At 51.4% G+C, this 13,274-nt stretch overlaps 1 protein-coding gene across 1 annotated transcript in view; it reads left to right on the forward strand.

Moving 5' to 3' along the window:
• The first annotated feature begins 4,355 nt into the window (after window positions 1-4,355).
• The window catches only part of PIN1 (peptidylprolyl cis/trans isomerase, NIMA-interacting 1), an 11,138-nt gene continuing 2,219 nt past the window's right edge, over window positions 4,356-13,274 (forward strand). The window contains exons 1-2 of the mRNA XM_006898759.1: window positions 4,356-4,546; window positions 7,157-7,369. Of these exons, the coding sequence (XP_006898821.1) occupies window positions 4,489-4,546; window positions 7,157-7,369 (271 nt within the window). The 5' untranslated portion in view covers window positions 4,356-4,488. The remainder of the gene's footprint in view (window positions 4,547-7,156; window positions 7,370-13,274) is intronic.

The following is a 13,274-nucleotide window of genomic DNA, read 5'->3' on the forward strand; positions in this document are numbered from 1 at the left end:
CCTTTTGAAATCTTCTATTCAACTCTTTAGTATCTTGAATTCTTCCCTGTGCTTTGGCTTCTTTGCGCTCCAGTGCAGTTTTCAGAGTCTCTTCTGACATCCATTTTGGTCTTTTCTTCCTCTTCTGTCTTTTCAAGACAACATCATAGTGTTGCTTATTAGTCCAGTTTTGAAGATTTTTGTTTTCTTTATGAAGGCTTGTGAATGGTGTAGATGCAACGCAAAGGTGGCCAAGTCCTCCTCCTGCGTGCTTCACAAGGAGGAACTGTCCCCATCAGTAGTATCCACAGTACTATACAATTTTAGCTACCTAGTTATACATGCCATCCCACATGCTCTTGCACCTATTTCTACCAATCCTTGGGTCTGATGTTCATTGCCAATTGACTCACAGCCTTTATTTCCAGTTGTGTGGTTTATTAGAGAAATGCATTGGCGAATGGGGGAGGCAAAGAATACCACATCAAATAATAGCACTAATGTCAAATTATCAAATAACAGCATTAATATCACATACACTTCACATCCAGGGTTCCTCAGGTTACACCATGCCACAGGGTCTTCACAGACTTTTTGTACCCCTTTCACAGACTCACTACAGTGTGGAAAACACTTTCTCTCTTATATTAATCCCATAGCTGTTGGTGATATGCAACCATGTGTCTGTAGTTAGGATACCGGGAGACCATTCCCTTAGCAGGGGCTAATGCAATGGTTAGAAAAGCCAACTATGTTTTTTTTTTTAGAAAAGCCAACTTTTAACGTTCAACACCACAAGGCTATGTAGTCTTTTATATTTACCAAGTACATCATATGCTTTTCACTTTCAGCAAGTAAGGTTGTATCATCTTCATTTCACAGGTTGTTCAGGAGTTTTCCTCCAGTTTTGATGCCTAATTCTGCATATGGTCTAGCATCTCAGATTAGTTGCTCAAAATAGAGATCAAGTAAGGTGAAAGGATATTTACCTTTATGTACACCTTTCGTGATTTTGTTTTTTTTCTTGTTTTGTACCATCAAATCTGTATACCTTTCCTGGGTTTGGTTTGTTTTTGTTTGTTTTCATTTTGTGTACTGTTGAATCTGATCTGACTGACAAAGAGGAGATTGCTCCTCCCTCTCCAGCAGAGCGTCTGGTGGAATCAAACCACACACTTACGGGAATGCAGTGCAGCTTCTTGCCATAGGCCACCAGAGCGTCCTCCCTTTCCTGATTTTAAACTCTGTAGTAAATACTCTCTTGTTTGTTCAGATGACTGTTTCTAGAATTCTCATTCTTTGAAATGTTATCCATAATTTGTTATGATTCATAAAATTGAATGTTTTTGTGTAGTCAGTAAAACACAAGTAAATATCTTTCCAGCATTGTCTGCTTTTAGCCAAACATCATAGATTCATCAAACATCATAAATTATACCTCTTGTTCTAGATCTTTTCAAGCTGGCTTGAATTTCAGCCACTCCCTGTCATTGCACTGCCACAACCATTTTTAATTTCCCTTCTGTGTAAGTAAGCAGCATGTGATCGTGAGCCAACAGTAATGAAAGAAGTTGTTGAAGCTGCACTGAAGACACTGGCAAAAAACAATGTCCCAGAAATCAACAGAATATCAAGTGATGCAGCCCTGAACGTGCTCATCAGTCTGTATGTGGGGAAATCTGAAGGACAGTTACTTGGCCGACTGATCCATATTTGTTGCTATTCCAAAAAAAAGTGATCCAACAGAATTTAGAAATTATCAGATAATAGTATTAATATCACATGCAAACAAAATACTTCTGAAGATTATTTAAAATGGCTAGTAGGAGTGGCATCCACTTCGGTAAATAGCTTGCCTCTGGAAACCCTATGAACCTGGAGAAAGGATGAAAGTCACACAAGAGTTGACGACTTTTGTTCATAGGGTCGCTATGAGTTGTCTACGACTCAATGGTGCTTAACAACTTAACGACAACAGAATAGTACATAGAACTGCTAGAAGTTCAAGATGCATTAAAAAAGGCCATGGCACCAGGGATATTATTGCTGATATTAGATGGATCCTGGCTAAAAGTAAAAAAAATGGCCAGAAGAATGTCTGTTCATGGTTTTTTGTTTTTTTATTATTATTTTGTGTGAGTGTACCGTCAAATTAGATCTGACTGGTACAGGAGGAAATTGTCCCTCCTTCCCCGGCAGAGGATCTGGTGGATTTGAGCCTTGCGCCTCTGGGATTGCAGTTGCAGCTCCTTGCCACTAGGCCACCAGAGCTCCCCTCTGTTCATGTTTTATTGACTGTGTAAAGGCCTTTGACTTTACACAGTGGATTATAAAAAAATTATGGCTAACATTGAGAAGAATGAGAATCCCAGAACCTAGACCATGAAATTATTGTGCAAACAGAGCAAGGGAACACTACATGGTTTAAAATACGAAAGGTGTGCATCAGAGTTCTAGCCTTTCTCTATACCTATTCAGTCTGTACAGTGAACAAATTATTCAAGAAATTGAACTATATGAAGAAGAAAGTGGCATCAAGATTAGAGGAAGACTCATCAACAACTTTCGTTATGCAGATAACACAACTTTGCTGCTGAAAGTAAGTTGGACTTAAAGCACTTGATGCAGAAAATCAAACACTGCAGCCTTCCACATGTATCACATCTCGGTGTCAAGAAAACAGTAATTCTCACCACTGGACTGATAGGCAACATGATGCTAGATGGAGAAAAGATTGAAACTCTTAAATTTTAGTTCATTTGTCATAGAAACCAAGAGTTTTCTTTTAAAATAAATAAGTCTGAATGCAGATTGAGATCTCTAGGGGTGGGAACTCTGGTGACCTAATGGTAAGGAGCTGTGCTGCCATCCCAAAGGCACATGGTTCTAATCCACCAGCTGCTCCGTGAGAGACAGAAGGCCAATCTCCTCCTGTCCTATTAAACTGCCTCTGAAAACCTGCTGGAGGGTCAGCTATGAGTTAATTCCTACTTGATGATACACAACCACAATCTCTGGGGAGGGCTTTGTCATTCTAATTCTCTTGGTTTTCGTTTTCCAGTGCAGGAACTTGGTTCCAAAGAACTCCCTCTACACTCAGCTCTTCTTTGTGGTACAGAGGTTGCTCCAATCTCTCATTGCTTGTTTAATTTCTTTTAGACCTCAAAAGAGTTTAACTAAAGATACAACCTTATCCGGTAGATTAAATCCAGCTTCATTAACATCATTGAGGGTTAGGATTTGCAACATAGCATGATTGCATCAGATCACAAAATGGAGCATCGTTATATAATACTCAGAATCATGGCCTTATGACACATGGGGGTGCGGGTGCGGGAGGAATAACTCAATCCATAACAATTCTTTCCTGACTTCTTTTGTATTGCTCAAGGTCACACAGCAAGTGGCAGCGTAGAACTTTGAGCCCAAGTCATCTGGCCCCAGGGTGTGTTCTTATTTAGTTACCTCATCTGTTGTGGACGTTTCTCTGTGCATTCATGCCACTATGGGACATTTAATAAGTGGTCATACAGGAGGAGTGCTACAGTTGAACTGTCATTGCTCCATTCCCTTTTGAGTGTCTAACACATCCCTCTGCGACTCACAAGTCCCCGGAGCTGAAACTCCAATCACCTCCTCTGTGTCCCAATTGTAATTGTCTCAAATTGAGCTCATCATCCTTCTCCTTCCCACCCGCCCACGCCTCCCTCCCAAACATGTTCCCATCTGAGTGTCAGTGCTGCTAGCACCCACCCAGTCACCCAGGATGGGGAAGGACTGAGATCAGGGGGAGGGTGATGATGCGAGATCCAGGGGAGATGGAAGGTGTTTGGGTCAGTATCCTCGCACAGAATAAAAGGGGACGAGTTAGCTTTGGACATCTGGAGGAAACAGGTGGGGAGAGAGGGTGGATATAAGAACCAAATTTAGGCTTCTGGAGTCTGAGCTACTTCTCACCACGGCAACTGAGTTGCTATGGCAACTGGGAAGGTAGCCGCGCGGCTTCCGGGAACCTCGTCGGCCGCCGTTGCCACTCAGATACTTCCGAATGGGTAGTAAGCCCTCGGGGATAGCTCAGGAAGGCGGGAGTGAGCACTGCAGCAGCCAATCAATAAACAGTACCCTGTCTGGGGTGAGGAGAAGTGTGTGTGCAGCCAAGTACGCAAAAGAGGGGTCGGACTCTCCTGGATCGCGGCTGAGGTCGTCGAGAAGGGCGGGCTTGCATCCCTTCCCCGCCACTTAGATGCTGAGTGGGTGGGGCTGGGGTGAGGCTCTACGAGGGTGGGTCCAGGTTTTTTTTAAAAAAAAAAAAATTTGGAAGAACCGCCCACTCTCGCTTCTGTCCAGTAGGAAGCCAGGAAGTGAGTGCTGACAGTTAGCGTGTCCAATGAGCGTCGCCCTCTGGCCTCGGTGCGGCGCGCACTGAGCCAATCGGCAGCGACAGTGGGCGGGTGCGGGAGAGGCGCGCGGTGCGGCGGGGGCGGAGCGGACGCTGCGGCAGGAGGAAAGATGGCGGACGAGGAGAAGCTGCCTCCCGGCTGGGAGAAACGCATGAGCCGGAGCTCAGGTGCCGCGGGGTCGGAGCTCGGGGTGGGGTCGCGAGGGCCCCTGGAGGGCAGGCTTGTGTTCGATCTTCGGGCGAAGCGCCTCCGCCTTCCCCGGGGAGTCTTGGCTTCTCCGGCGCGTTCTCGGGTAACGGCCCCGGCCCACCCCCGTGGAAACTCCCGAGGCAGAGGAGCGGCAGAGGTGGGGGGAAACTGAGGCACGACAGGGCCAGGGAAGCCCAGTGCGCTGCGGAGCGGGTGAGGGGCCGATGGGCACGCTCTTTGCCCGGAGCGCGGGCCCGGGCCTTGCCCCGCCGGCGGACACTCGGGCCTGATGGGGCGGACGTCCCGTGGGAGGGCGTCCCTGCACCCCGCGGGGCTCGGAGCCACGCCTGGTGGGGACACCCCGACTGCATGCTCAGAATGTGACCCCGAGGTGTTTCCTGGCCAACGGGCCACAGCCCCTGCCCGCCACACCGCATGCGGAGCCTACAGTGACCGCTCTGTGCTCTGGGCAGACGGGCCCCTGGTCCCCGGGCAGGGTGACCCCTGCGCCCCCGGGCAGTCTGGCCCCTGCGTCCTGGGCAGGTTGGCTCCTGTGCCCCCGGGCAGGGTGACCCCTGTTCCCCCGGGCAGGGTGACCCCTGTTCCCCAGGCAGGTTGGCCCTTTTATCCTGGGCAGGCTGGCCCCTGGTCCCCCGGGCAGGCTGACTCCTGCGCTCTGGGCAGGCTGGCCCCTGTGCCCCGGGCAGAATGCCCCCTGTTTCCCGGGCAGGTTGACCCAGTAACAGGCCTCGTTTTCCTCTGCGCTGAGCCTCACACCAGGCCTTTTAAATGTTTTGTCCTCCAAGTGGGATAGACATAGTAATACCCCCATTTTGCAGGTAAGGAAACTGAGGCCAGAAAGCTGAGACAACTCACCCTGAGGTCATGTCGTTCACGGGGTGGGCACTAAGCTGCAGTTCCCCCTGCCCATAACCACACTCCTGGGCGACTCCAGAGGACCAAGCCTCCCTTGGTGTGCCTAGGGTCATTGCATCGTCATCTCAGGTCCTCTAGTGACCTCAGGCATAATCCCTGCATCCATAGTGTGGCACTTGGTGAACACTCAGCCTGCATTATCTTCAGCTGTCCACATCAACCTGGGGAAGTTTGTGGTCCTTTTCACCCCCATTTCTCAGATCAGAAAGCTGAGGTTCAGGGACACGCAGCCCATTGCTTTGATTTTTCAGAGTTGGTGGCTCCACTGCATTTGTCTTCAGAGTGCTTGTTCTTGGTCACCTCCTGCTTGCGCTGGCCTGTCCCCAGCACCTCCTCCAGCATTAGCCTCATGCTGCACACAGCTCTGGGCCCTCATTCCTGCCATTTCCACTCTGCGGAATCCTGGAGCCTGGCAGGAGCTCTGATGATTTAGTCTGTAGTGAATTTACCGCTAACCCCAAAGGCCTCCCTGGCAGTTCGAATCCACCATCAGGGCCTCAGGAGAAAGATGAGTAATCTCCTCCTGTTAGAATTTACAGCCTTGGAAACAAGCCTGAAAGTCGCCATGAGTCTCAGGCCTCCTCCGCAGTGAGCTTCAGAGGTTTTCCCTGAGGACCTTGACAATGTCGGGCCACACCCAACCTGTGACAGTGTTGGCCCATGTCTAGAAAAACTCCTTGCTACTGTTACCAGTGGGTACAGTGAGACTTCCATTTTGTCATTTCTCTGAGCAGGTAATAATAGCTGTCACACATTCATTTGCAAAAAAGAATACATTACTGAGTTGTGTTTGCTTTTGTTGTTTGTTTTTTTTTAAATAAATTTTATTTTTGTGTGTGTGTGTGTGTGTACCATCAAATCAGATCTGACTGGTACAGGAGGAGATTGCCCCTCCTTCTCCAGCAGAGCATCTGGTGGATTCGAACCACATACCTCTGGGATTGCAGTGCAGCTTCTTGCCACTAGGCCACCAGAGCTCCCTCATTACTGAGTTTCCCTATTGACCTTTGACATTAAGTTATCTCTGTTCCAGTGTGGCAACATTTTAATTGGATTTGCTTACCAATACTTGTGCTTCCTTGTATTCTTGTCTCCTCATCTTTGCTCTTGAATAATTGACGTTCCTGTCTCATCCTGATGCTTTTTAAGTAGGGCGCCGACCTTACGAGTCTTATCCTTTATGTACTGCTCTGCTGTTCCACTACAGAGGGATGCCGGAGGCTAGGCTTGGTTTGGGGTACAGGGGGAGTGGGTGCACTCTTACTGGATTCCAGGTGCCGTCTTAAGCACTCCACAGATGTGAACTCATTCATTTTTTGAAACAGCCTTTCCGGTATGAACTGTTCTCTCCATTTTATGGGTGCGAAAACTGAGGCCTGGAAAAGGTAGCTCATACATAGAGTAAGCTTTAAATCACTTCCCTGTCTCCCAGGCTTGCTGTGGCTTGGGCTATCTTCCTTGCAGTTATCAGTGACTGAAGTTACGTCGTTTGCTCTTTTGGTCCCTGTGTGACCAGCCAAAGTTACTTTCCCCGATTGTGCCAAGTTGGCCCTAGGATCTGTGGCGGACAGTGGGTGCGTGGTGGGCTTGCTGAATGACACCATATCCAGCAGCTCCAGCTGAACCCGCATGTCTCCCCACCTCCCCTCCAGGCCGGGTGTACTACTTCAACCACATCACCAACGCCAGCCAGTGGGAGCGGCCCAGTGGTAACAGCAGCAGCGGAGGCAAGAATGGGCAGGGCGAGCCTAGCAGAGTCCGCTGCTCACACCTGCTGGTCAAACACAGCCAGTCCCGGCGACCCTCTTCTTGGAGGCAGGAGAAGATCACGCGAACCAAGGAGGAGGCTCTGGAGCTGATCAATGGTGAGCTGGCCTATAGACTGGTTCTGAGGATAGGGCTCTCTTACCCCAGCTTGTCCCTGCCATCACACGGTGCCAGGTGACGCAGAAGTACCTGTGTGTAATGCGAGCCCGGCCACACAGCTGCGGCTCCTTTTTCTTCCCATCTGACACTTCCAGGGTGAGCCAAGGTAGGATAGGAGGACCCAGCAGGCGTGGGCTGACCCTGGAAACTATGACCTTGAGAGACTTTGATTACCTCTCTGAGATTCAATCTTCTCTTCTGTAAAATGGGCATTAGAATAGGCCCTTTTCAAGGGCCACTGAAAAGTCCGTGAGAGGGGCAGTAGCACATGTGCAGTAGACACTCAGCCCATGGGCGGTGGTGTCAATGGAAGTATCAGTAAGCAGAATTCTGCGTCTGAGGGGAGGTCAGGAAGGTGGTGAGTACTGAACTAGCCCAAAGGAGGCCTGTGCTTCCCTGCTCTGTGCTGTGTTTCTCCCACCATCTCTCTGGAGCAGGGCTCCCCAGTCTTTTTTCTTAAAGGCCAGATGGTAACTGTTTTGATTTTGCGGGCTGTGGGGTCTCTCTCGCATCTCCTCAGCTCTGCTGTTACAGCATAGACGCAGCCATAGTCAGGATGTAAACACGTGACGAGAGCCGCGCTCCACTGAGACTTTATTTACAAAGAGAGACGGAATTGGCCATGGACCGTAGTGGGCAGAGCTGTGGCCAAAGTCATCCGGTGTGGCTACTGTTACCTACACAGGGCTTTTTCACTAAAGTAAATAAAAGGACAAAATTCAGGACTCACTGGCCGCTCTTTAGACCAGTGTGGCTATTAAGTATTTCTATCGTCACAGAAAGTTCTATTGGACAGTGCTGGTCTGGCTCTCATGTCCTCATCCACTCGTGCTAGAGACCCAGAGCCCTTCTGGCTGCTTCTCTCCACTGCGTCTGCAGTCTGGGTCTCGTCCACACGCAGCCTGGGTTCCAGTCTGGCTCTGCAGGTTCTGACTGAGCAAGTTGCTTAACATCCCTAAACCTCGATCCTTGTTTATAAAATTTGTTACAATAAGAGGACTCGCCTCAGAGGGCTCTGAGCTACTGCATGGGCTGCAGCATCTGGTGGTGCAGTGGGCTAACTGTGAGGCACCAGTCGATCTGGGGGAGAAAGCTGAGTCCGTCTGCTCTGGTAGAGAGGTTCACAGCCTCAGAAACCATGCAGTTCAGCCGTGTCCTTCACGCTTCTTTGAGTTGGAATCTCTGTAGTGGGGGTTTTTGTTTGCTTGCTTGCTTTGTGGTATCTAAAAGGTTCTGTAATTACTAGCAGTCATCACTGCTGTAGCTGTTGTTATTATTAGCACAGCCTGGCAGAGAGTACAGTCTCGGTCACTGTTGGCTGTTGTTTTGCTATCATCTTCTGTTGTCTAGTACATGGCTGGTAGGGTATTTTTCACATGTGTGCGCACACATACACCCTCTCACACGCATCATATGGTGTCTGGTGCCTGCGAGCTTCACATGGCATAAGTACTGTAGAGAAGAGCCTGGTTCTTGGACAGAACCTTAAGGCAGATTAAAGAGCTCCGCTCCTGAGTTCTGTGTGGGCAGGGACCGGATCTGTCTTCCCACCACCCAGCACAAAACCTGGCGTCGAGTCAGCTCTCAAAACATGGTTTCATGAACCAATAGGATGTAAAAGATGTGATTCACAGAAGTAAAAGCCTGAGGCTAGGACAAGGCCAGGAATCTGCGGCGGGCCTTGTGGGAGATTGGACTTCAGGGGTCCTCACCAGGTGGAGAGAGTCCAGTATGAAGAGAAGGTATCCAGTGCCCATGTGTTGAGGGCCCAGCAGTAGTGTCTCCTGGAGGGAGAACTCTGGCTGTAAAGGGAAACCAGAAGATCCAGAACCCGGCTGGCTGGGTCAGAGGGCTGAGGGCCGTGGATTCATCTGTCCCTGGGGGAGAGAAGGAAGCAGGAGAGGTGGTCCCAACTCTGAGGCTTCTGGACCTCGTACATGTGAGCACATGGTGAAGCATGGGTACTTAACTGAGTCAGTGGCCAGAAAGGCCTTCTGATAGAGGGAACTTGGGGCAGAGGGACCAATCCAGGAAGGATGTATTCATCAGAGGGGCCTGAGGAAGATGTTGGGAAAGTAGCTGAGGAAAGGGCCTAGTCTGAGGGTGGGAATACTAGGAGTGATCCTGGTGAGAGATAGCGGCAGGCAGGGGCAGCTGGCATGGAGAAAAGTGACAGAGTGAGTGTGTGTTGGAAGAAAACTTTCAGGCTGTGAGACTACCAGGAAGTGGTAGGTGAAGGTGACCCTCATCTCTAGGGCTCACACTGCAGTGGGGACCTGAGGGCAGGAGTTCTTGACCTTCTCAGAAGTACTTAGCGAGCATCTGGGCCCCTGAGGCTGCATCTGTAGAAACAGATCCAGGAGCGTTCACAAGAGTTGGAGTCTTGCCTGCCTGTGCTGAGGCCCAGATGGAGCTGGGACAGTAATTGTAGTTAGAGGTGATGTGCCTCAGCGAGAGTGGGCGCTGTGGAAGTGAGAAAGAATGGGGCTGTGGAGCGATTAGGAGGCCGAATCTAGAGAACTTGGTGATAGGTCAGGTAGGAGAGGTGGTGGTGCCCAGGAGAGGATTTCTGGGTGACCTCAAGCAAGTATCTGCCTCTCAGGTTCTTCGTTGTCCGTCAGTAGGATGGGGACGGGGGGCATGGATCAGAATGCTTGGCAGGGAGATGGGCCCAGGGTCAGGCCCTTGCTCTCTGTGTCAGAGCCATGTCCCTCCTGGTCACAGTTAGGCATGGGTGGTGGAAGGGGGCGAGGTCAGTACAAGGCAGTGGCTCGGGTGGCCCCAGCTACATCCCCTTAACACAAAGGAGGAGCACTGGGCAGCGATGCAGGATGCCTCATGGGCTTAGCAAGAAGATCCTCTGGTGACCTTGGGCCTGTTGCCATCTCTTGTCCTGAGCATCTCCCTTCCCGAGACAAGCTGGGTGTGAGGACATAGAGGGATGACCCCCCCCCAGCTCTGTGTGCATTTGGTAGCCAGCTGCTCACGTGAGCTTGGGACTTTGGAGCCTTGTCTCCTCCTCTGTGGAATTGGATGTTCCCTTAGCCTGTGCTGTTGCTGGTGGTCAGGAAATGAGGCTTTGAGCAGCACCACCCCACCTCCCCTCTAGCTGACAGCCTGAGCCTGAAGCGCATCATTATCCATTTAGATAGGCTCCCCCTTTGCCCGGAGAGGATAGAATGCCTGCAGCGAGAACCAGCGCCTCCACATTTTCTGCTGAGACTCCTTTTCCCGATCACGATCACGCTTCCTCCGCAGCTTCTGGGCTGCGGCCAGAGGCTGTCAGAGATCCAAGGGCCGCCTGGGTGTCATTGCCAGTGTCCTTGTCTGAGGCCAGGCTGTGAAGAGGTCCTCCCCCATCTGCTTCCCTCCCACCCCAGCTTCCACCCTGCTGGCCCCCATTCACACAGCCAGGTCTTGAGAATCAGTAACCTCCTGTGGGCTGCTATTTGCAGCCTGCTGGCCTCTGGCCGGGCCTCTGGACTTTCTCCTTCTGACCTGCAGAGATAGTCCAGTGCCCTCTTTCCCATCCAGGCCCTTCCTCTGTGATGTCGGGGGTTGGGGTGGTGCTTATTCCCTTTTCCATGGACTGCCACCTGACATTTGGCATCTGGGAAGGGCCTCCCCAGCAGCAAGCCCTGCTCTAGGCAGTAACCCATGTGGCTTCACAATGGTCCTTTGAATGAGGGAGCTGTTAGGACCTCATTTTATAGATGAAGTGAGTGAATCAAAACCACCCTCCAGAATCAGATTGCCCAGAGTATGACCCCTGAGCCTCCAATCCACGTTAGCCACAGGAATGCATTGTGATCTGTCAGCAGAGATGTAGCTGTGGGATTTCTAACCCTTGAGAGACTGCCTGGGAGTCTACAGAGTCCCTGGCCACATGAGAATGGGTGGGTACCATGCACATGAGGCATGATCCACCAAGGTCAAGGCTGTCCCGGAGAGGATGGAGCAGTGCTTTTCTCCTCTTCCTTCTCCTTCCCCTCCCCTCTCCTCCTCGTCGTTGTCTAGGAACTTGACAACAACACCAGAAACACTTGTAATCCTGACATTTCAGCCTGAAGATGCTGTGGGCTCCTCCTCTTCTCTGTGACTTGTTTCTGTCTCACTCCTTCATTAATCCCTTTAACCTTGGGTGAGCACCTGGATACAGGGGTCTGTACCTACGTAAAGCTCACTTGGACTTGCCCTCCCAGTATGCAGATGGTACGCCCTCCCACAGACAGCTCAGTGGTCAGTACAGGGCCCATAGGAGGCCCTTTTGCAATCAGAGTCTCAGGGAAAGCTCTGGGGAAACCAGCCAGCAGGTTTGAGTCAGGTGGGACATGGAGAGTGAGCAAGGGGGCCTGCAGGGGTCTGATGTCAGAAGTGTGTGTTCCTTTGCATCTTAGCTGTGGTCACCCTTGGGGGACAGCCTTTACAAGAGGGAACCCAGAGGGAAGGGTATTGTAACAGTGCTTTGTCTTTTTTATAAATCATCTCAGAAGCATGTTTTCCCAGAGCTGCCTTATCAGAGGAGGGCTGATTGATATGAACAATATGGTCAAATGCTTTGAGGTGTTCCTAAGCTGCTATCACATGCATCTACCCAATGTATGACTCTTGGGTGAGCTCTGGATCTTGGGACCCCTGTAGCCACACCCTAGGTGTCTGGAGGACACTGTGGTCACACATGCCAGACCTCAGGCTGGGCCTGGCTCTGCTCTGTGCCCAGAGAGTCTTGATCGCCAGGCAGACAGGTCTCAGGGGAGCCGGGCACACAGGACTCCCCAGGTCTGGGTGAAGCCAAGGGGAGTGTCAGAAGACGAGAGCAAGGGGCAGATGGGACACCTCAGTGACGTCCATCTCAGGTGGGAGTTGCCTGTGGGCACATCTCCCACAGGGTACCCCAGCAGCTCAGGGGATTGTCTGATTGTGGAAGCCCTGTAGGCAGAGCCACTGCAGTTCACGGTCCACAGTGATGACCAACCCAGAAGGAGAAGGAGGTGGAGGTTTTCCTCCCGGGATGCTCAGTGCAACAGGGAGAACGGTGCCTGTGAACGAGGTTGCCAAGAGCTGTGCTGCTGCCAGGCACCTGGAGGGTGTGTCACAGGGCAGAAGTGACAGGCCCTGAGGCGTAGGTGAGGGTGGGGGGTCCTAGCTGAGAGCAGGTGGATGGCAGTGATAGATGACTCGCTTTCACGGTTTCCCTTGAGGGCCAAGGCAGACAACCACTGTATAGTTTAGGCCGAAGGCGTGTCGGACTGATGTATCCTACTGATGCTGGAAGGAGACCCCAGTCCCCACCTCAGGTCTCAGCATCAGGTGGGTGGGAGCAATCTGGTATGTCGTCAGGACAGGTTGCAGGTATGTGTGTGAGTGCTAGTCCCACAGGACAGGTCAGACAGACAGGTGAGGTCAGACAGGAGCATCCGATGCATCAGTGACAGTAAGGGACCTGCACGCTGGCGTGTCACTTGGAGAGAAGCACCACGATGGGCTGATGGCCCATGCTGGATGTGCCAGGCAGTGCATGGCCCGTGGGTGGCACAGGAGAATGCCCTGTGGGCCGCCATGCCAGCAGCAGGCCTGTCGGGAAGGCTGTGAGGGCCCCTGCTTGCTCCCTTGGTCCCTGGTGGCTGCAGCACTGGACAGGAGCCCTTGCCCAGCGGCTGTGCCTGGGGGAACAGATTGGAGACTGATGGGGACAACCAGTCTTATTTGTGTGCCAGAGCTGCTGCTGAGAGCGGGACAGGACGTGAAGGGGAAGGGACCACAGGTGCTGGCTCTAGGGGCCTCTGCCTACCTCGGGGCTGCAGGACTCTGAACGACCGCTATCTTCTACACACACAGAGAGAC

Source organism: Elephantulus edwardii, unplaced genomic scaffold (genome assembly GCF_000299155.1).
Source record: "Elephantulus edwardii isolate Elephantulus edwardi_28Jun2011 unplaced genomic scaffold, EleEdw1.0 scaffold00237, whole genome shotgun sequence".
NCBI classification, from domain to species: Eukaryota; Metazoa; Chordata; class Mammalia; order Macroscelidea; family Macroscelididae; genus Elephantulus; species Elephantulus edwardii.